The sequence below is a fragment of the Anolis carolinensis genome, chromosome 1 (assembly GCF_035594765.1).
Source record: "Anolis carolinensis isolate JA03-04 chromosome 1, rAnoCar3.1.pri, whole genome shotgun sequence".
In the NCBI taxonomy this organism is placed as follows: Eukaryota; Metazoa; Chordata; class Lepidosauria; order Squamata; family Dactyloidae; genus Anolis; species Anolis carolinensis.
The window spans coordinates 312,095,787-312,119,776 of NC_085841.1; the positions used below are offsets into that span (position 1 = coordinate 312,095,787).

General features: G+C 38.6%; 1 protein-coding gene across 3 annotated transcripts in view; it reads right to left on the reverse strand.

Moving 5' to 3' along the window:
• mapkbp1 (mitogen-activated protein kinase binding protein 1) overlaps nt 1-23,990 on the reverse strand; it is a 141,726-nt gene that overhangs the window by 13,444 nt on the left and 104,292 nt on the right. For all 3 annotated transcript variants that reach the window (XM_062968150.1, XM_008104288.3, XM_062968149.1), the window contains 14 exons: nt 23,155-23,301; nt 19,013-19,197; nt 18,840-18,931; nt 18,052-18,177; nt 17,335-17,405; nt 16,923-17,044; nt 16,017-16,092; nt 11,006-11,117; nt 9,538-9,601; nt 9,248-9,373; nt 4,137-4,285; nt 2,826-2,875; nt 1,850-2,086; nt 1,288-1,457 (listed from right to left, as the gene is read on the reverse strand). In XM_062968150.1, coding sequence (XP_062824220.1) covers nt 1,288-1,457; nt 1,850-2,086; nt 2,826-2,875; nt 4,137-4,285; nt 9,248-9,373; nt 9,538-9,601; nt 11,006-11,117; nt 16,017-16,092; nt 16,923-17,044; nt 17,335-17,405; nt 18,052-18,177; nt 18,840-18,931; nt 19,013-19,197; nt 23,155-23,301 — 1,727 coding nt within the window. The remainder of the gene's footprint in view (nt 1-1,287; nt 1,458-1,849; nt 2,087-2,825; nt 2,876-4,136; nt 4,286-9,247; nt 9,374-9,537; nt 9,602-11,005; nt 11,118-16,016; nt 16,093-16,922; nt 17,045-17,334; nt 17,406-18,051; nt 18,178-18,839; nt 18,932-19,012; nt 19,198-23,154; nt 23,302-23,990) is intronic.

A 23,990-nucleotide genomic window follows, 5' to 3' on the forward strand; every position in this document is an offset into this window, starting at 1 on the left:
TTGCAGATTTCTTTTATATCTTTCTCTCTGTCATATATAATCTATTAAATTCTTAAAGACCTTACATGTACTAATAACTTCCCACTATTACTTTTAAAAGCCTAACCCCTTTTCACCATTTATGCAAACTTTTGCATTTCATAGAGATTGGACAGTGATGTTTTGAGTTTTCTGCCCATTTTCTGGGTTGTCAGTTTCAGTCAAATGCTGCTTCTTAGTCACTGTGTCATTATGCACTGGTTACACTTTCCCCAACACTGCAGCAGAACATTCAGATTGGTTGAACAATACAAATATTATATATGTTCTGTATGTTCCTCAGAGACAAAAACAAATTCACAAGTTTAAGAGCCATATCAGTGCAGAGTCTGAGGCAATTACACTGCCTATGCATGTATTGCTATGTCCCTTAGAGATAAGTAGACAAAGTTTAGTTGTAAAAAGGTAGTTTGAAAATTCCCATACATCCCCATGACTCTTTATGCTTCACTTATGATAGTTGAACTGAATTCAAGCATTAAGAATTGAGAGGAATATCATACTGATGGGTGTATTATTTGTTCTAATTGTGCAGTAGCATGCAAGTTCAGTGAGTATTGCATCCATTGTACTTCCAAGAGTCAGCTGGTGCTCATTTCCTTGTGTTCTAACAGCTTCAAAAGAGCACAAATTCTTTTGTTTAAATATTTTAATTAGAATACTAACAGAACAAATACAGAAATTACAATAATTGGGGTAGAATGAAGGGTACACTAGTTGAGTGCCCACTTTTTTCTTTTTACAAAAAAGCCCTCTTGAATGCAACCACTTGTGTTGCTGCTTCTAGAGCTCACAAACAGAACATTATATATGAGGCAAGGGAAGGAAGTAAAACAGTTGCAATGAAATTGGTTCAGAGGAGGAAACAGGGATTGCTTTGTGAGGATGACACTGGTGGAACCAGACATGGGAAGAAAGTCTCTCCTCCTTCTCTTGTAATTTTGTTACTATATGACCTTGCCATGTTCCTGGCATCAAAGCTCTAGCAATTTCAACCAGACAAGGGTAAAAGGGGTGGAGAAACAGAGAGGATAAAAAATCCACAAGACATTCATCCAAGGAGAAATCAGCTGCTGGATATTTTAATGACTCTTATCTCATTATATTCTACAAATTAGGTCATAGAATCCTCTATCACTTTTAGAATGTAGCTGACAGTAGCTTCAGCCAAATCAAGCCAAATCAATAGAGAATTGGAACAGGAGGGACAAAACAATGTATGTAGATTAAGTCAATGTTATGTTTGACCTGCTAATGTCTGTAGGATGCATCTCATCCTGCTCTGGGTATATCACGCATTCCTCACTCTCTGACGGTTCCAGCTCCTGAGGGAAAATTCCACCTTCACAGGATACAAGCCGAATTACTTGGGGTCGAACACAAGGCTGGTTTTCCTGGGGAGCTGAGGAGCTTCCAACCTAATACATCAATTCAAAAACAAAACTTGTTATCTTTATTTCAATAAAGCAATGTATAAGAATCCAATCCTGTTATAGGGGATAAAAAGGCATGATTTGCTCTATTGGCTTTATTTACCTGTCACAGTAGACCATAGCTTTATAAAAAAAATCATCTAATTTATTTTATTCTTTTATATCCATATAGACACAGCAAATGTTGGAAAGATCAATTGAAAACCCCAAGCACGTCATGTCTGCGTTCACAAGGTATTACCACCAAAATACCTTTGTACTACAATCTGCATTAGCCAGAATCCAATAAAGACTTCATTACAGAACTTGACCCTGTCTGCCCCTCATATATAACCAACTGAGCTTCTTTCTTCCACTGAAAAAAAGGAACTCCTTACATTATTAGCATGCAGAGGGAGATCAGGACGCTCTTCTTGGTCATCCCCATTGCTGGTTTGGGAAAGAGAGTCATGGCTGGCAGACCGGGAGACCGAGAAAGATTCCAACTGGCGTAAATCAAGCATGGATTTTACTGTCATCTCTATAGTGCTGGTTGGCTGGGACCAACGACTACGCTGCTGAGGTGCCTTGCTCATGGTGGCCTCTGAACATTCAATCATTGCCATTTCTTTTGCCTAAAAGAAAAAAGGACAGAAATAGTTAAAATATAAGTGTAAGGGCTTCCTTTTGAAAAGAATCATACTACTCTATAGTCACTACAGCAAGCTAGAAGATAGATAGGTCTTATAGATACATTAAAACATAGCTAGATGCTAGATGAGAGAGTTCATGGCCAGATTTTTGCAGAGATAATCTAGTTGAATCTGCTTCTAATTTGTTTGGAAGATGAATTGGGAGACGAGAAAGGAAAGTATATTTCACAAAAACAAAAAATGGGAATTATATTGTCATTTAAACATTGCTAATATCAGTTGTTTCCACAGCATCACTTTTTTATTTACCAGCAGAATTCAAACAATGAACAAGCTTGTTTTTTGTTTTGTTTTTAGGGACATGTTCTTATTTGAAACATGGAAACCACTATTAGAAAGAGTACTACACAACAAAAACTTTTTAAAGGGCAAACAAGCTCCCTATGACAGTCCAAACTCTGTTAATGTGGACACAACTGAAAGCTTAATAAAAGCATATCTCTTGTACCTTAAAAGCAATACCATGTTCAATAAAATCAGATCAAGGAAATTGTGCACAATTATCTGCACAGACATCAAATCAAATGCAACAGGTAAGTGAATTCACTTGATATACTCTCAGCTGATTTATTATTTAGAAACTGCCATCTACAAAGATATCCAAATGAAGTGTTATGTATCTTAAAACAGGTCAGGTTTTGTATGTGCATTGAAAGCTCACCCTTCTCATTTCCCAGTGGGACAAGCTTCTTGAAAAAGAAAGATCTGAATCTAGGAGAGAAAATAAAATTTAAAAATATATTTGACTCAAACTTGTTTTGGCTTTTGTTGTCACATCCCACAAGTTTCCCATACCCACAACATTAGACATCCATTCCAAGCTCTTCCCCTTTTTTGTAAAACCTTTGACTATCAAACGGAAACCACAACCAAATGAAAGGAAAATATTATGTACTCCTGGTGTAAGCTTATACATACACTAGGAGTATATAATTGTAGACGTCTGGGGAGCTACATTAGATCCCCAAGAGATCTTCCAGAGCTGTCCACCTCCCATATAACAAAAGAAACCCCCACATTTTCCCTCCCAAATGTTCTCCATTGGCTTATAGGCCCTATGTTCCAAGGACAAGCTGTTTTAACAACAAGAAGTGACTGGAATCATTTTCTGTTCACTTTCTGGCTTTGTAAGCCTTCTCCTAGGCCTAATATAACTTGGATGGGGGAACAACCATAGTAATATGCCTCTTAAACCCCATCTACACTGCCATTTAAAATCCAGATTATCTGCTTTGAACTGGATTATATGGCAATGTAGATTCATATAATACAGTTCAAATCAGATAATCTGGTTTATCTGCTTTAATAATTTGGATTATATGGCAGTGTAGAGTACATTTGGCATTCTGGAACAATCAATCTTTCAATCCCTGGGGGTCTTGGGCTATACTTGGCCCACCTCTGACACAACACAAAAGAAAAAAACATACTGCTCTTGGAAAGAGTATTTTTTTTCTGTGCATACATGGACACATTCCAGGGAACTAATTAATAAGTGTTCTGCATATAATGCTTATACTTTTCTAGTATAAATGGCTAAAGAAGTTAAACTTTACGTCTCAGTTTAGAAAACACCTATATGGTCACTGTTTGAATATGTGGACTTTCAAGAGGATAGTTCCACAAACTCATTCTTCTAGCTTTTTTTCCTCATCCAAGTATGACTCATCGTTATTGTGTGGTATATGTGAATTATTCCCAGGGCGCAAGTGTTGCAAAGAACTGGCAGTACAAGGGTACACTTTGCAATCATTTTAAAAATCATAGTGCTTTGTGTATTGGCACAACAAATTACAACCAGCTGTTCTGCAGTATTCTAGTATCTGTGCAGATTCCAGAAGAATGGTATGAGGCAACTCAGTATTTCCAAGTGGCTATGCAAATAAGTTGTAAACCTCCCCTCCTCTCTATGTTATATTCCCCATCTGCATTTATTCTTCCTTCTAAGACCCATTTTCCTTTTCCTTTATACCTGAATCTCTTTCAGCATTGCACTTGGTCTGCATTTGAAAAGACTGCAATCCTTGTAACTCATCTTCTTCATTCCCTTCATCTTCCCCCTCTTTGTCACTGTCTGATGAAAGTGGTGGTATAGATGAGAGGGCAGATGCTGATTCATGCCTAGAAAAAGAATATAACATTGATATTAACACTAATTACCGTATACATAGTGGGGAAATATTCTGGGTCAATTTGGAAATAGGAGATGGACCATCCAAATAATTTGCCGGAATATTTAATCAAAGATACCCCACCTTCAACGTCAAAGAGTATTTCCAGGTTTGGAAGATGTGGTTGCACATAATATACCTATGTCCATCACCAATCTGTCCCTTTCCATATCATTTTTCTTTTTCAAAAGACAGAGGATGAATCTTGGAGGAATAGATAGGCAAGAATATTGTATATGGAGAGTTAGAAGCTTATTTGCTAGAGGGAAACCACTACTGGCAGATAGTTTAAAACACGGAATCTAGGACATAAAGCTACACAAGCGACAAAATTTATCTCTGTCCCAATCAATAATGTGCACATCAGGATCTCTGAGCATTAAAAATTATTGGGGAATTGTGTATTATAAGCAAAACTGATACTAGAGGACAAGTTTTCAAACGGTACAAATTGTTAATAGGTATACAATTCCTTTAACATATCTAGATTAGCTTGGAAGAGGGATCTCACAATACCAATTCCTGAAAGGATGGAACAGGATATGGTTTTCTTCATCTTACATGCCAATCCCAGCTTTAAGGAGAGAAAATACTTTAAAAGTTGTGCCCTAATGACATACTTCCTAGAAACTAAATCATATCATGAAACTTCTACTCCCACTTTGTTGAAGGAGGTATAACGGGTTCCCTCCTTCATCTCTGGGTCCATTGTGTAAAAGAACATTTTGGAAATCTATTATAAGGAGAATAGGGAGATAGATTTGTTTGATTAGTCCTCTGACCATATCAACAGTAAAAGACAACCATACAAAGACACAATAAATGTAAATCTCTATCCTAACACTCCTGTGATAGTAAACTAAGGTACGGTACATCTAAGCACTTTAAACCTGATTAAATAATAAATTTGGCAAAATTGGGTTAAATTAAATTACAAAATGATTTTAGTAAGTTCATCACCATGGCAAGAGAAATAGATATTATCACAATTCAAACCATCAAATTAAATAATGATTTGGTATTAATATTAATATTCCAAGGAGGCAATCACTATTTACAAAACAAAGATATGGCTATTTCTATAAGTGATGCATCTTGAAATGGCTCACAGGTGGAAATATTTGGATAGACTTTCAATAGAGAGTTAGCTGAAGATAAATTGGCAATTTCTCATATTGCTATAAGGACTGAAGGAGCCAGAACACTTTATTTTACCTGGCGTCCATTTATTTCTTTTTTAACAAAGGGCCCAACACACTGAATACTCTATGAAAATATTGGGATTTGGAGAGACACATTTAACTGAGACTGACCAAAACAATGCCCTTGTTAGATCATCTGCTCAGTTGTGGCTACTGTTCTATGTTGTTATTTGTTCATTAGGGTCCCAACATTAATTAATTTTTAAAAATATCATTAAAGACTAAAATTTATTATGAAAGTCTGTTCCAGTAGTGAACACAGCTAGTTTAAATGGGAGAGCAGGCAAAGAGAAAGGAACCCGTTGCTATGGCATCAGGATACCTTTTTTGAAAGCACAGAAACACACATTGCAGCTAATCATTAACAATACACTCATTTAATCTCCTTAATCAAGAGATTCCTATCACTACCACCAATCAACAAAATGTAAGACAATGATGAAGCAAAGTTAAAGCTTTTTTGAAGTCTCATCATTTTCCAGTGCTAATGTGATATAAACAATTCAAATCTATGGCTTTTCATTTTAAAAAGACTCTAGTAATTTCTTCTCGTCCTTTAATTCTGTCATTAAAGTATAGTGCAAAAACATCACACATGTGTATGAGCTGCACAAAGGCACTGAGGATGAAGAGAGGTCAAGTCCTTCAGTCATAGAAAGAACTACAGAACCCTGGCACCATGTTTCCATGTTATGCTCCATTTATTATTCTGAGACAGAGCCAAAGAGTGCTTAGCACACCTATCACAGATCTATAATCAAATGGGATAAACTAGGAATTCCTGGCACAGCTTTCAACACAAAAATTCAGTTGGTACGCCACACAATTTTTTTTCCTTTCAGACAAAGCAAGGACTGAACTGAGATATCTGTGACTGCCCAGTATACCATGATGTCACATTTAAACCCATCAACAACACACCTGCTCTGTGACCCAGCACAAAAAAAACCCATCATGACATTAGCAGTTTTAATGAAAACTCTGGTCAATGTCTAGAACAAGATCTCATTCAGGGAACAAAATTAACTAGTTAAATATGAAATGGGCTGGGAAAGGAGGAATTTTGTCTGCAATATATAAATTGTTGAAAAATATGAAAGTGGGTCAAATGGGAACCAAAGTTGTTGGTATATTCTGCCTGATAAAACTAAAGAACTCTGATTTTCAAAGAAGTTGGTATTTGAAGCATTGTCATGAGTTCTCCAGAACTTTTTTTCTATCAGCATCTTTTAATAGTGCTTAGATTTACCTATGGGGGACTGGTAGGTTGCTGGGATAACATTGTGCAGATTCTGGTACCGCAAGTCTAGTCCTCCAAAGCCATGTTAGGATGTGAATGTGCTGTGGATACTTCTAATCGCTTCATCCATGTTCTTTCTCAGCTTCTTAATTTGCTCTAGCAAGAGTTTACTGTGATATCTAAATCATCAAGCTATGATTAGCTTTGCTTCGGGAAAATAGTTTACAGTCCATTCTAGTCCAAACTCTGATTTCAAATCTTGATAGCAAGGTGCTATCCATAATTCACCAAACCAAACATAATGAAAAACTATGGATTCCAGGAAATGAGGCAAAGGATGACAAGACTATATAGGATTCTAAGTGGAACAAACTACCATGAGATCAATCATACAACCTCAAAGCATGGTTTGGAGGATTAAGTCTGTATTTTATCTATTGCAAGTTACTAAGTATGCTCTTTTAAATCTAACACCATCCATTTTCACACTGTTCAAGTCAGCAACTTAAATTCTGATAGCATTTCAAGCAATTTCTACTTGTTTGTTTACAAAGTAGAGCTGGCTTCTAACAACATCTTCCACCTATTACCTTACTACTTAAGCGACATTTAAATAATAGAACAAGAAAGGTGAGCTAAAATATAATAGAGCAGCTTAATGCTTTTGTAGATCTTTCTTCTCACACTACATAAGGATCAACAATCCTATAAACAACAAACTGCAACACTTATCTATGTATCTCCAGTCTCATATAAAAAAGAATATATATTGCAAAAGCACAATACAAAATAATTATCATACACATCGTACCTAACTTTTTAACTCCATAGAGTGATGCTTCCAAAGTTCAGCACATAGCATTCTCAGAACTCTGCCCATATCCAACAACTAGGACTAGTGCAAGAAACCAGCCTTTGAAAGCTGGTCAGACAGAAAGTATGCAGCTCAAGCAAAGAGGTCACCAAACAAGTTTTTCAACAAGCTACTCAGCTTGGTATTTCACAGACTCAACCCTCCAGAGCAAGGGCATGTGATAAATGAGCCTCCTAATATTCACTGAATCCAGGAGTGTCTGATACAAGGCTGCATCTCAAAAAGGCAAAGCAGTGCAGCTATTGGAATGGTGAAGAGTTTGCTATAAAAAGAACACTGTTCCACAGCACCAGCATTTTTGGCTTGGAAAGGCCTCACCACAGCTAAATGCTAAACTGAGGGAGACAAACCAGTAGGATTTAAACTTCACCTCTGACTCAGCAGGGGTTAGAACCTCACAGTGCCAAAGCTAACAGAGTCCTTCTGGACATGTGCAGGGTGCTCTTTCTTTTATCTACTCAAAACAGCCTATCATGCCATCCGTACCACTATTTGTAGGAGACCCTCCTAGTTCAGATAATGTAAATCCAAGTATCTTTTTAAAAGCTAAACAGTATGCACTTACCTAAAACAGCTGACAGAAACTTTTGCCAAATAAGAAGTGCCTCTATTTCTTCAACACACATACTTTCTATACTTTTCTTATAATGAAGTTAGTAAATCTTATAAACAATCACTTGATTGTTGTATATTTCTTGTCTCCCTTTTCTGACACCACAAAAGCTACAACTATCTAATTAATGTTTTCCAAATCCATCTATTGCTACCATCGTTATCCATCAGCAGCAATACAAACATGAGAGAAACATCAGACATATGAACTTGCCCCACTTATAATAGAATTCAAGTTTTGTGCAATATTTTCTAACACTGTGTCAGAAGGCAACTGGGAGAATTGAATAGAACAGATACCTAAATGCCTGGATTTATTAATTGAAATGTAACTGAAATTTTGTCTCTTTCTTGGCTTTGTTGGAAATGACAACTTTCTTCAAGCCTTCTCTAGAAATCTGTTTATCTATGATCCTGTTAATCTGTACTGTATAAAACTATTTGCACTTTTTTGGCCCACTACCCTTTCTAAATGCCAACCCAAGTTTTTATCAAAGTGTGCTTATTGTTTATTGGTATATGTGATTTTATTTGTTTATGATTTGTTTTATTGCTGAGTTTTATACTGCTTGTTGCCTGGGCTTGGCCCCATGTAAGCCGCCCCGAGTCCCCTCGGGGAGATGGGGCGGGGTATAAAAATAAAATTATTATTATCACTGCTTTCTTTTATGTTCTGGTATGCAGCTTCCTTTACTCTATGGTTCCTGAGAAGTTGTAAGAGGGGTTGCAGACCACATGACCACTACAGACCACAGGCAGACTATAGACTACCTCAGACCTCAGATCTCCTTTAAAGGGTTTTTGGCTCTTCTCTGAAAGGTCATGCTTTTCTAAAAAGTTATGATCCCCAAATGGTGTTATCCAAAAGGTTATGAATGCTATTTTCCAAAAGGCGTTGCTGATGTTGTTTCCAGTACCTTATCCCACATCTCATTCTTTTTTTAACCTGAAAAAATGTATCAGTTCCAGAGCACAACCACTTACCTGGTGAGCCCAGTGGTTTTGCCTGGTTGTGCTTTCTCTGCTTGTTTTCCTCTTTGCTTCATGTCAGCCAGCCTTTGTCGCATGTTGATGGTCATCTCAGAACTCAGACGCCAGATGAAAATACAGCTGGAAATATAGAAATATATGAATAGTGAAGGAAGAGGGAAGTGTACACCCACCACAAAGACTATTTCGCAATTCCATCCTGATTTGTGCTCTTTCCTTCTTTCTGCTTCTTCCATTTTACAGACAAGATGAATGCTTAAAAGCAGAAATAGGCTTTGCCTTACCTGTCACCAGAGACAGAGATCAAGTGTTTACAGTCATTGCTGAACATCATCCCAGTTACAATCTCTGTAAAAAAATTATCACAAGAAGCATTATTCTTCATCTCTACCCTTTGGCATACATATAATACCTCCTCACAACTTATGGCATAGAACAGTAATTCCCAAACTTTTTTCTCCATTTGTTTTGGACTCCAGCTCCCACAATTCAAAACAGCTGGTAAGCAGAATGGGATTTCTGGGAGTTGAGGTCCAAAACAACTGGAGGACCAAAGGCTGGGAATCACTGGCCTAGAAAATCAGCGGCATGACCTCTCTTCACTGGACCACCTCTCATGTAAAGTTAAAGACCAAAAATGAAAGAATACTGAGGAGAGGGAGACAGACCAAAAAAAAATGCCAACACCACCTGCTCCTACTTCAGCTGGGTTGTTTCCCTCTCCCATCTCAAGGCCAACCTACCTGTATAGAGGAAGAATGGGATCCAGGAAAAGACTACACTAGATATTGACTCCTGCTGAAGTGTAGGTGTATGACTTTTACTTGTAATTTAATTAATACAACAAGCTGATTTGAAGACTTCAGCCAAAGTGCACTATAAAAGAAAATGAAACAAACCACTACTATACTACTAAAACATGCAAAGTGCTTCTTGGCAACAGTTTTGATCCTCATTGTCAAGAAAATTTAAGGACCAACTGTCTCTTCACAGTTCAATCCAACAGGATGAGGAGTTCAACTTAGATTTGCTGTTCTTGCCATGTGCTTTCAAGCTGGCTATTATACCTGGCAACCCTAGCATATAGTTTTCTTGCCAAGAAGTTGGCTATTAGCTTCCTCTAAATCTGAGTGACTATGTCTTGCCTGACATCACCCAAAGGACTTTGAGGGTTAACTGAAGATTAGAAACTTGGTCTGCTAAAACTGTGAGTCCTGAACTCGAACTCTTGTATCATCTAGTCTTAATGCAGACCTTAAATAAAAATACAGGTTTCCCCCACTTTTCAATGACTTGCTTTTCATCAATTTGCTCTTTCAACCATTTCAAATTTTACCCTGAGCCATATTTTTGATGTCTGGTCTGCTCTATCATCCAAACATTGCTTTTTCTCTCCTTGTCAACTCAGTGCACTGGATTTTTTCCCCTATTATTTGACCTCATGCACCTTTTTACTCTCAGTCAACTCACTGCCATCATAGAATCATAGAGCTGGAAGGGACAAAATTTGTGTTTAAGTCTTCCATATCCAAGCTTTTTTTAAAAAAAAAAACAAAACCTCGGTTCTGTTTTTCAACTATTTTTATTTTTTGATGGTGCTCTGCTCTGGTCCCTAACTTGTCAAACAAACAGAGGGTGCCTGTAGCTTAAATACAGAGAACAAAATTATTCCCAAATTCTCTGGAACTTCCCAGTTTTTGGAACACTCTGTTTCAGTTAATGTTAACCATCAACAAAGGCTGTGCAACTTACCTGAGTGCCCATACATTGTGGCGACACACTCGCCTGAGTAGAAGTCAAAGATAGAAAGGTTCTTGTCAGAGCAACTTGTCGCAATATACAGACCAGAGGGATCTGTTTGCACCTGAAATTAATGTTCCAGAGTAGAAAGCAATGTGTCAAATATATTTATGGTAGAGTGCATTCTTCTTAAGAAAATCTGACTTGTGGAATTTTGCTACATGATGGAATAATCTGGATATTTATTTTAGTACTGATTACACTACATAGCTAGACTTTATCACTTCCAGGCTAAACCAAAAATGCATATGGCAGATATGGAATTTACCAACCTAGCTTTCATACAACCTTCAAGCACACTTCATGTTGTACTTCATGAAATCAGGAATACTGGCAACTTGGCAAGCTACTATGTGGGCCTTTTTCTAGCAAAATCTATTGGGAGTTTATATAGCTTTTGTACATTGTGATAAAGGGGTTTGTGTCCAAAGTCACAGATAAGTTTTTGATGGATGCTAAACCCATCAAAATATAACAGTGGAATGAAACTGATAATGGTACATTGTCTTACGAAGTTAGATGGTTTGTTTGATTTTGCATACATACTTAGTAAAGTTGTTGGTAAAATATAAGCAAAGATACTTTTCTACGTGGATTCTTAAGCTCTTAACATTGGAACCTTTGCTGGGATCAACACAGGTATCAGTAAGCTAAAAACAGTAGCACAGCATGGAATAAGCTTATAAGGAAGGAGAAATGAAAAGCAATCCTTTTTATTCAATAAGTGAGAAATGATTTTTTCAAAAAAACTCCAAAAGTCCAAACACATACAAGGGAAGGAAATTAATAGAGTGCTGTCTACCTTTATTCTGGCAAAGTATTTACTACAGTAATGTAATGTAATATTACAGCACCAATTTAAAATAAACTTAATTGTTCAAAAATGTGTTGCTTTCAGCATTAGTATAACAACATTAGGTTTAAGCTGATTAATAAGTAACTCAAGGTTTTAACTACTTTCCACTAACTTTCCCATGTCTGCACACAGGATAGGTTTCCTTAATCAAAAGGTATGTACCCTTAAAATATCCAGCACAGCATTCACATTAGTACAAATAAAGGATAATGGCTAAATAGTTTACATGTCTGTTTTTTTAAAAAAAACTCATCCCTATCTGTGTGTGCTAACTACCGTAAGGCTAAACGGAGGGCTGCACAAACACAGCAAGGACCAAGTACAGAGAGCACAATAATCCCAAATAAACAGTTCGAGGGGAGGTCACAGGGGCTTACATGTCTTTACACTAATGCTCAGAGCATGGGAAATAAGCAAGACGAACTCCAACTCCTAGCACAGCACCACACATACGATGTCATAGGCATCACTGAAACCTGGTGGGATGACTCCCATCACTGGAATTTAACCATTGAGGGCTATAACCTCTTTCACAGAAATAGAACAAAGGGGAGAGGAGGGGGAGTAGCTTTATATGTCAAAAACAGTTACGTTGCAGAAGAAATGCAAGACTGTAATCCGGGAAACCAGCTTGAAAGCATCTGGATAAGAATCAAGGGAACCGGGACTCAAAAAGATCTTGTCGTGGGTGTCTACTACAGACCTCCGAGTCAGGATGAAGGACTTGATGAAGCCTTCTGTCAACAGCTGACCAAACAGGCACAAAGAAGAGATATAGTAGTCATGGGCGATTTCAATTATCCCGATATCTGCTGGAAAACAAACTCAGCCAAGAGTACAAAGTCCAACAAATTCCTCACTTGCCTTGCAGATAATTTTATGGTCCAGAAGGTAGAAGAGGCAACAAGGGGATCAGCAACTCTTGATCTAATCTTAACAAATGTGGAAGACCTGATCAATACAGTTGAAGTGGTTGGATCCTTAGGGGCAAGTGACCATGTGCTCCTGCAGTTTGCAATACAAAGGAATGCTGAAACTAAGACAAGTCAAACACGCATTCTGGACTTTAAGAGAGCTGACTTCCAAAAAATGAAGGAATTACTGAGCGGCATTCCATGGACGCCGATATTAAAAAACAAGGGAGTTAAGGATGGATGGGAGTTTTTCAAAAGTGAAATACTCAAGGCGCAAATGCAAACAGTGCCAACAAAGAAGAAAAATAAGACAAGTGCAAAGAAGCCAGAATGGATGTCCAAAGAACTTCTAACTGAGCTAAAGCTCAAAAGTGACATGCACAAGAAGTGGAAAAGGGGAGAAATCACCAAAGAAGAATTCAAACGTATAGCCAACTCCTGTAGGGAAAAGGTTCGCAAGGCTAAAGCGCAAAATGAGCTCAGGCTTGCCAGGGACATAAAAAAAAAACAAAAAAGGTTTTTTTGCTTATGTTGGTAGAAAAAGGAAGAAAAAGGAGGCGATAGGGCCACTGCAAGGAGTAGATGGGGTGATGGTGACAGGGGATAGGGAAAAGGCAGAACTGCTTAATGCCTTCTTTGCCTCGGTCTTCTCACAAAAAGAAAGCCATCTTCAACCTCAGCAACATGGAATGGACGAAGGATTGGGGGAAATCCAACCCCAAATAGGGAAACAAGTTGTCCAGGAACACCTGGCCACTCTAAACGAATTCAAGTCCCCAGGGCCAGATCAGCTACATCCAAGAGTATTGAAGGAACTAGCGGAAGTTATTTCAGAACCACTGGCAATCATCTTCGAGAGTTCTTGGAGAACAGGAGAAGTCCCAGCAGATTGGAGGAGGGCGAATGTGGTCCCTATCTTCAAGAAGGGAAAAAAGAACGACCCAAACAATTACCGTCCGGTCAGCCTCACATCAATACCAGGCAAGATTCTGGAAAAGATCATTAAGGAAGTGGTCTGCAAACACTTAGAAACAAATGCGGTCATTGCTAATAGTCAACACGGATTTACCAAAAACAAGTCATGCCAGACTCATCTGATCTCTTTTTTCGATAGAGTTACGAGTTGGGTCGATACAGGGAATGCCGTGGATGTAGCATATCTAGATTTCAGTAAGGCCTTCGACAAAGTCCCCCACGACCTTCTGGCAAACAAACTAGTAAAATGTGGGCTAGACAAAACTACGGTTAGGTGGATCTGTAATTGGCTAAGCGAACGAACCCAAAGGGTGCTCACCAATGCGTCGTCTTCATCATGGAAAGAAGTGACAAGTGGAGTGCCGCAGGGCTCCGTCCTGGGCCCGGTTCTGTTCAACATCTTTATTAACGACTTAGACGAAGGGTTAGAAGGCACGATCATCAAGTTTGCAGATGACACCAAACTCGGAGGGATAGCTAACACTCCAGAAGACAGGAGCAGAATTCAAAACGATCTTGACAGACTAGAGAGATGGGCCGAAACTAACAAAATGAAGTTCAACAGGGACAAATGCAAGATACTTCACTTCGGCAGAAAAAATGGAAATCAAAGATACAGAATGGGGGACGCCTGGCTTGACAGCAGTGTGTGCGAAAAAGATCTTGGAGTCCTCGTGGACAACAAGTTAAACATGAGCCTACAATGTGATGCGGCAGCTAAAAAAGCCAATGGGACTTTGGCCTGCATCAATAGGGGAATAACGTCTAGATCCAGGGAAGTCATGCTCCCCCTCTATTCTGCCTTGGTCAGACCACACCTGGAATACTGTGTCCAGTTTTGGGCACCGCAGATGAAGGGAGATGCTGACAAGCTGGAAAGCGTCCAGAGGAGGGCAACTAAAATGATTAAGGGTCTGGAGAACAAGCCCTATGAGGAGAGGCTTAAAGAGCTGGGCATGTTTAGCCTGCAGAAGAGAAGGCTGAGAGGAGACATGATAGCCATGTACAAATATGTGAGGGGAAGTCATAGGGAGGAGGGAGCAAGCTTATTTTCTGCTGCCCTGCAGACTAGGACACGGAACAATGGCTTCAAACTACAGGAAAGGAGATTCCACCTGAACATCAGGAAGAACTTCCTCACTGTGAGGGCTGTTCGGCAGTGGAACTCTCTCCCCCGGGCCGTGGTGGAGGCTCCTTCTTTGGAGGCTTTTAAGCAGAGGCTGGATGGCCATCTGTCGGGGGTGCTTTGAATGCGATTTCCTGCTTCTTAGCGGGGGGTTGGACTAGATGGCCTTTGAGGTCTCTTCCAACTCTACTATTCTATGATTCTATGATTCTACCACGACACTAGATGAGAATACAATGCTATGAATTGATAGACATATGAAAAATATATACAAAAACATACACGCAAACAAAAGAGAGCAATTCCTTGTTAAATCCAAGAGGCAGCAATAGCTGGTATTTATCTATATGTAGGCTAACTTTTCCCAGATCTCTTCCCTTGACAATACTGTCATTTCCCGAGTATCACAGATTTCTAACAGTCTGGACTGCTGAAATTATCTGGAAAGCAAATACTGGTCTGGCCAGAAAATACTCTTCCTGAATCAAATCTAGAAAAGAAGTGAAACTACAAAGAAAACTACTTCAGGGACAGAATACAAAGCTGGGGAATTACAGCATGTAGGGATCTTCAAAAACAAGTGCAGGATATGCCACAGGATTCTGAGACATAAACATAACTGTATTTATGAACGCAAGTGTCTTAAACATGCTTATGCAGCAAAATAAGATTTTCTGCATTTGGGTCAGTTTAGAGTATCAGCAGAGAAATTAAATGCAGTTGCCACTTTAAAAATCATCTAAAGATTAAGAAATCTCTAGACAATAGTTATGCATTCATTCCAGTTATATTATAGATGAATTAAAATGGGATACTAATGTATTTCAACTAACTGTTCCTGGGGGCAGAATCAGAAATCAAGTCAAGGGGGATGATAATTTTTGTTAGCTTTTAGTGTATAATTTTGACCTTTAATTTATACATAAAATGTCTTTATGATGGACAAACCAAATGCAAAGCGTAAAGCCTCTATGCTACATGGAAAAGAACTAAAATCCAATTCGCTAATTAGAACTGTATGTAATAAAAAGGCAAAACAAAGGAAACTGAGGGAAAAACAATAAAACCTGTCAAAATCTATAATGTCCTTACTTTAATTAAGGTGCCATCTTCACTTTGGGATCCCTTGTACAGCTTCTTTTGCTTCCCACTACTAATGTTGAAAATCCTGTGAAAGAAAGCAAGAAATCGTCCAGAAAATGTATATTCAGACTTAAGTTGTACTTGGTTTATACAGCTTACATCTAACATTCAGCCATGTCTGAGAAGCTCATAATAGCTGACCTTACAGAAGGGCAAATGCCTCTGAACATGGTAGTTCTATTTATTTGTTTATAGCCAATAGCTACTGACAGACTTATCCTTCCATTAAATCATCTAGTTTTTGGTTTAAAAAAAATGCTAATGCCTATCCTTGTCTTGGGCTATTTGCTTTACAGAGTGCTTCTGCCACTCTTCTCTTTTTTGTACACTATACAATAAATTTATATGAGAAGTATCTATTTTCAAGCACTGGAATATGCTCCTCAAAAATTGAGCTTGATGGAACGAATTGGCCACCAACACAGTGAATAAGCTAGACAAAGAAAAAAACTGATTTATCTCTCATGCTGCCACCTCTTTAAAAAACTTGATTGGTCTTTCAAATATAATTAGAAACAAGAGAGAGAGAGAAAGAAAAAATAAAAATAAAAGGTCTGAATGTGTTAAGATTCTGGACTGCCTCTCTCGGATGGGACTTGGGGTCACTGTTTTATAGTGGTTTCATTCCTTGCTGTAGAGGCACACTCAGAAGGTGGTGCTGTATTAAGTCACGCCAATTGCGTGCCACGCAGGAATATACAATCAATGCATGCCCAATGCCCTGGCTGCTGAAATTGGCTTTGTACTCCATGCTGTTTAACATACACATGAAACCACTTAGAGAGATAGATTATCAAGAGATTTGAAGTTCAGTGTCACCAACATACTGGTGTCCATGGCAGGTAGTGAACCAACCTGATGTTACGATCTTGGCATCCAATGGCAGCGTATTTCCAGTTGGGATTGACATCCATGTCATAAAGAGTGGTTTTCCTGACAACATGGTGTGTCCGAGTAAAATGAACCCCATCACTGGTCTGAACACAAGAAAAATAAATTCAAAGAAAACCAAAAACAGTCCAAAGCTACATGCATGATATCTTTCTTCATCAAGCAAGAGATAAAGTCACTTTTCAAAGGAACCAATGCAAGAAGAGAAAGAAGGTGAAGGTGAAGACAGCAGGTGAAATCATCTACAACCATCAGTCCTATGTAATTTTTCTAAAGAGTGAGAACAGAATGAAATAAGGCCTAAAACATCCAAAGATCCTTCTTAAAATAGCTTCATCCCGAAAGTTACATAAAGAGAGAAGACTAATAGAATTACCTTTTGTGCAGTGCGGAAATAGATGCTCTTATCTGCTCCACAGCTTATCATTCGCACTTTTCCATCATTGGCTGAAGGGAGAGAGAAGCAAGTGGGATCATGAACAAGCAGACATGTGAGAAGAAAATTAAAATTTCTTCCCACATTACACTTCTCTTTCTATATCTCACATTACTATTCCTGCTGATCCGTCTTTTAGAACTGGATTGTGGCATGGTTATTGGAAAAGGGGATTAATTACAAATAAGTCATTATTTATAATGAGTTACTATGTGCTCCCAAATTAACTCTCACAATTTAATCTCTAAACAAAGGGTAAATACTCCATGGGGAAATATCTTTAAATGGCTCTGCAATCCTCAGAGAGGTAAAATTGTATATGAGGGGATAAGGTGAAACACAATGTGAAATTAAAACAGCAGAGGAAAGATGGGGCGATAATATACCCAACACTGAAATGCTGAGAAATCAAAGACTTTTGTGTGAAAACTCTACACTAGCCGTTATTTTTTCTCTATTTGGATAGTTTCTAACACCCCAGAGGAAGAAAAACATCAGTATCCATTAGGTACTGGCCAAGATCTCAGAAGCCATATCTATAGGAGCAAAATATAAAAATGAGTTAGAGAAGATACCATAGTCTACATCATTTAGAACTGCAATGTAGAATTGGTGTTGATTTATGTTAACTAAAAGAAAGATTCACAATCACATTACCTGCAAACTTCACTGCTGTAATTGAGGATGAATGCTCATCTAGGGTCTGCTGGAGGCTATAATCCCTCCCAGCATCCAAAACATGGATCAGTCTGTCTCTACTAGCTGATGCTAGAAGCTTCAAACCTGTTGTTAAGAGAACAGAGGGGGAAAACACACAGCTATAATGATAGTTCTTTCCATTCTTTATTTTGCATTGGCACAGTTGACCTGAACACAAAGGCAAGGCTATCCTCATATTTCATGGTGCAAATTCAAAAGAAACAAAGACAAACTACATATATAGGGCTGCATGTTGAGAATGGAAAATTTTTATGAGCCTGGGGTAGAGTCTGGAAGCAATCATATAAATATTGTCGTATATAAGAAGATAATACCTCAGAATATATGATTTTATGTAACTATATGATATGTGCACATTTTATGCCAAAATTAATTCATGTATCTGCAGTTAAGAATAATATGAAGATGTTGAGAAGCGAGAAGAATAAGCGGAAGGCATATGGTTTGAAAAATATTAGTATTGTTTTAGTGCATTTGATGGGTTTATATTACGAGTGTACAGATTATTTATTCGTAGATTTGTTCACTGTGTATTTAATAAATATGATTTTTAAAAACAATGGAAAGATTAAACTCTATCTTTTCATCTTGTGGGTGTGGCATTATACTCTCTACTAGCACATCGAAAGAGATCTCGCTTGATAGAAGAGGGACAAATTAGTGCTCCACAAGATGTTAATATACAGGCAAGAAGACTGGCTCAGCAACAGCTGAGACCCCCTTACCTGTCTCAGGCTTTGAATACTCAAGGCAGAGAATTTCAGAATCATGGGCTTCTACCTTCAGCATCTCTTTCATGGACTTCAACTCATAGATCCTGAAAAGGACCCAGGCAGATGGTGAGAAAGAGATAGGGCTCTTGTGAAAAGCCAGGCCTTTCCAACACTCCCAAGCTTACCTGAGAGTGCCTATCCTGTCACCTGATGCCAGGTGCTCCCCAGTAGGGCTGACACAAACTGTGCGAATTCCCACTTTTGCATCCAGGATTTGTGAATCTGCCTTGTCCACCCCTCCAGCTGTGTTGTACTCTGTGTCCAGGAGGGCTTGGGTGTTTTCATCGACATAGATAATTTTCATCAGATCCTGTGAAAAACAAAAGTCGCCAAATAAGTGAGCCAATGAAATCAAAGTCAACACCAGGGGAGGAAACCCAACACTGATGGCATATACAATCACTTAAAATGGTAGCAAAGACTAGGGAGCTCAAACTGTAATTCTGTCAAGATTTAACCAAAACACAAAACAGCAGGCTACTGAACAATGTGTTGAATTGAAAACAATACTGCTCTGTATACACAGGTCATAATACGAACACGGGAGGCAGCCATTACATACTTTCAGTGTGCAGCCATTTTCTATCCCACAGATATAAACTATAAGGCTAAGAAGAATATAAGGATAATGATGTAGGGGGAGCTCTCATCAATTATACATTCATTGCACTGCAGACAGACTTAACTCATCACAAGGTTTTGCACAAGGCTTTATAACAAAAAACTAATGCAAGAGAACAGAACAAAGCTGAAAATCATGTAGGAATTACTAAAAAAAATCATGTTTAAATTTTACACAGGAGCTAATTTCCAAAGCCATCCCTAACATTCTCTTTTCTTTCAGCATGATTAGCAACAGCATGAACTTTCTAAATGTTACAGTTCTCCACTGCAGTGAAACATCTTTGCTTTGGCACCAATACACATAAGGAGTAACCAGAATATTTTGCTGCCTGAAAAGCATTGCCTATTCATTAAGTTTAGGGTACCTTGTATCTAAAGCAGCCAACTTCTGGCACATAAGTAAAAAAATCAAAAAAGTGACCTTCTCTTACTTGGCACTACAATATAATAAGAAAAAAGTAAATAATATATTACTGTCTATTCATGACATCCCAGATTCATTTCCTGGAATATTTGCTTCATTCTGCCTAAAGCTAAGAATGGCTGTGAATAGACATCTGAAGGCATTGTGAGAAAAATTAGAATCAATTATTTTCAGTATATTTCAAACCAGTTCTGAAAGAATCTAATATTACCAACCTGGTTGGTTGTTCTTTCTAAGACTATGCTCAAAAGGCAAGGACAGACATATTACATTCTAAAACATATATTCAAGCAACTGGTTAAAAGACTCAAATGTCCTTAGTTTACATACACTTTGATATGTACATGTGTTCATCATTCAAGTGAACCTACAATACATGTTTATTTGGTAAAATGCAAAATAGTTTCACAAGTTCTATCAGGCCACAGCAGCCTGGATACAGTCTATATATATAAAAGAGTGATGGCATCACGGCAATTCACAAAACAACAAAAATACAGGCCTCCCAACCTCAAAATTTGACAACACAACCCATCATCCACGCCTCAAGGTTGATACAACAAAAAGAAAAGAAAAATAAAGTCCTAATTAGAGGGAGAGCAATAATTTTTTTTATCCAATTGCTGCCAGTTTAGAGGGCTAATCTCTGCCCACTTGGTTGCCTAGCAACCAAGGGACAGCCAGGTTTCAGTTAGGGGACAGGCAGATTTAGGCCTCACTTAGACTTCTTCCACAGATTATCTAATTTGCACTGGATTATATGGCAGTGTAGACTCAAGGCCCTTCAACACAGCTATATAACCCATTTATAATCTTATATTATTTGCTTTGCACTGGATTATCTTGACTCCACACTGCCATATAATCCACTTCAGTGTGCATTTTATACAGCTGTGAAGAAGGGGCCTCATATAATCCAGTTCTAAGCAGATAATTTAAGATTATCAATATACAGTAGAGTCTCACTTATCCAACGTAAACAGGCCGGCAGGATAAGTGAATATGTTGGATAATAAGAAGGGATTCAGGAAAAGCCAATTAAACATCAACTTAGGTAATCGTTATACAAATTAAGCACCAAAACATCATATTATACAACAAATTTGACAGAAAAAGTAGTTCCATGCGCAGTAATGCTATGTAGTATTTACAGTAGAGTCTCACTTATCCAACACTTGCTTATCCAACGTTCTGGATTATCCAACGCATTTTTGTAGTCAATGCTTTCAATATATCGTGATATTTTGGTGCTAAATTCATAAATACAGTAATTACTATATAGCATTACTGTGTACTGAACTACTTTTCTGACAAATTTGTTGTCTAACATGATGTTTTGGTGCTTAATTTGTAAAATCATAACTTAATTTGATGTTTAATAGGGTTATCCTTAATTCCTCATTATCCAACATATTCGCTTATCCAACGTTCTGCCGGCCCGTTTATGTTGGATAAGTGAGACTCTACTGTACTGTATTTACAAATTTACCACTAAAATATCACAATGAATTTAAAACACTGACTACAAAAACATTGATTATGAAAAGGCAGACTGCGTTGGATAATCCAGAACATTGTATAAGCGAATGTTGGATAAGTGAGATTCTTCTTTAATATGAAATAATTACTGGGATAGAATAATGCAGAACAATATAATCTCTAAAACCAGGACAGTAAATAAACAGGGGAATTCCACACAGGAAACAATCGGGGCCAGCTAACACCTCCCAACAAAGTATTCCCATCATCAAAGTCTGGCAAATCCTGTTTTCTCAGGGCCACAGACAGTAGAAGCACATAAAATATCGCAAACAACACCACTCTGAAAACAAGGGAATTCCAGACAGGAAACAATCAGGGCCAGCTAACACCTCCCAACAAAGTATTCCCATCATCAAAGTCTGGAAAATCCTCTGTTTTCTCAGGGCCACAGACAGTAGAAGCACATAAAATATCGCAAACAACACCACTCTGAAAACAAGGGAATTCCAGACAGGAAACAATCAGGGCCAGCTAACACCTCCCAACAAAAAATTCACTCAGGGAGGAAACAGCCAGGCTTTAAAGCTGCAAGGCCATTACATCCTAATCATTTTTCCTAATTGCAGCATTCATACTTGCCTCCAACAAACAAAAAAACCAATCAGAAATATTGTATATTCACAACCTTTAGGAAATAATATCCCCTGATGGCGCAGCGTGTTAAAGCGCTGAGCTGCTGAACTTCTGGACCGAAAGGCCACAGGTTTGAATTGGAGGAGCGGAGAGAGCCCCCACTGTTAGCCCCAGCTTCTGCCAACCCAGAAGTTCGAAAACATGCAAATGTGAGTGCATCAATAGGTACTGCTCCGGCGGGAAGGTAACGCCGCTCCATGTAGTCATCCCACATGACCTTGGAGGAGTCTACGGACAACGCCGGCTCTTCGGCTTAGAAAAGGAGATGAGCACCAACCTCCAGAGTCAGACACGACTGGACTTAATGTCTGGGGAAAACCTTTACCCTTGACCTTAACTACCACCAATTCCTCAATACTTTATTTCCCAGACCACCAGACTTCGCCACAGCAACGCGTGGCCGGGCACAGCTAGTATATTTCTAAAGGGACCTTGTGTCTTGGAGGTTGTTTCTAACATTTTAAAGACAACTAAAATAACAGTGTATGTTACATATGGTAAACCAAGCTTAGGTTACTATTAACCAGTGTATTGAATGTTGGATTCCTAAGCAAATTAAAAGCTATGTTGCCAAGAATGTTTTGTTTTTGCTTCCTATTGATAAATGAGCTGGGCATGTTTAGCCTGCAGAAGAGCTGGGCATGTTTAGCCTGCAGAAGAGAAGGCTAAGAGGAGACATGATGGCCTTGTATAAATATGTGAGGGGAAGTCATAGGGAGAAGGGAGCAAGCCCGTTTCTGCTGCCCTGGAGACTAGGATGCGGAACAATGGCTTCAAACTACAGGAAAGGATATTCCATCTGAACATTAGGAAGAGCTTCCTCACTGTGAGAGCTGTTCAGCAGTGGAACTCTCTGCCCCGGTGTGTGGTGGAGGCTCCTTCTTTGGAGGCTTTTAAGCAGAGGCTGGATGGCCATCTGTCTGGGATGCTTTGAATGCGATTTTCTTGCTTCCTGGCAGGGGGTTGGACTGATGGCCCATGAGCTCTTTTCCAACTCTATAATTCTATGATTCTATGAAATAAAGTATCAAACTAGATTCTTACATTGCTCAGAATGTTTCGATGCAGAGCTGTTCCATGGATATTTGAGCTTTCGGTATTCCAGAGCCGGATAGTATTATCTGAGGAGCAGGTGATGAAAGAGTTTGGGGGTAAGCAAGACTGATTGTTGTCCTTCACCTCAGGGTACACCTGAGAGACAGAAAATAACAAAGTGGAGGGGAAAAACAAGGATTTATATTCCAATCCATTGACAACAACACTCCAAACTACTTGGGCACCTAAAGCCTTTTTATCACAAATAATCCAAACCACTCCCAAAATTTCCTGTTCTAGAACATTATTAAGGTTGATGAAGCCTATTATCATGCCCACCTTTGAAGTTGGTTTCCATAGCCAAATTATATGTTCAGCTTAATGCCTATAAAATTTACTTAGTTGGAATACTGCAACAACTTGTTTTTTCCATTGGAATCCTGCCTTAACAGCAACACTCCAAAAGCTCTTCTTCTGGTCAAGAAAGTAAATTCCCTCCGAGCTTTAGAGACTCTTGTACAGACAGACACATGCCAGCAGAGAGCAGTGCTATGATACAGCTATGACATTTTCTATCTTGCTTTAGTGAAGATAATAAAAACAACCCTGAGGCCCCTAAAGCTGACACACTCCCTTTGTTTCTTTTCGGATTAATTCGGAATAGAAAGTTTTGGGAGCAGCTGGCCAGCTGACAGAACTATTCAGAACATACGGGCAATGGGCTACATTTTTTATTTTGTAACAGCAATAGCATGTTCTGTTAAAGACAAAGGCACCGAAGCAGGACACCTTCAGGTTGCAAGCTGTTCTTTGAACACACTGCCTCCCCCTACCTCCATCCCCAT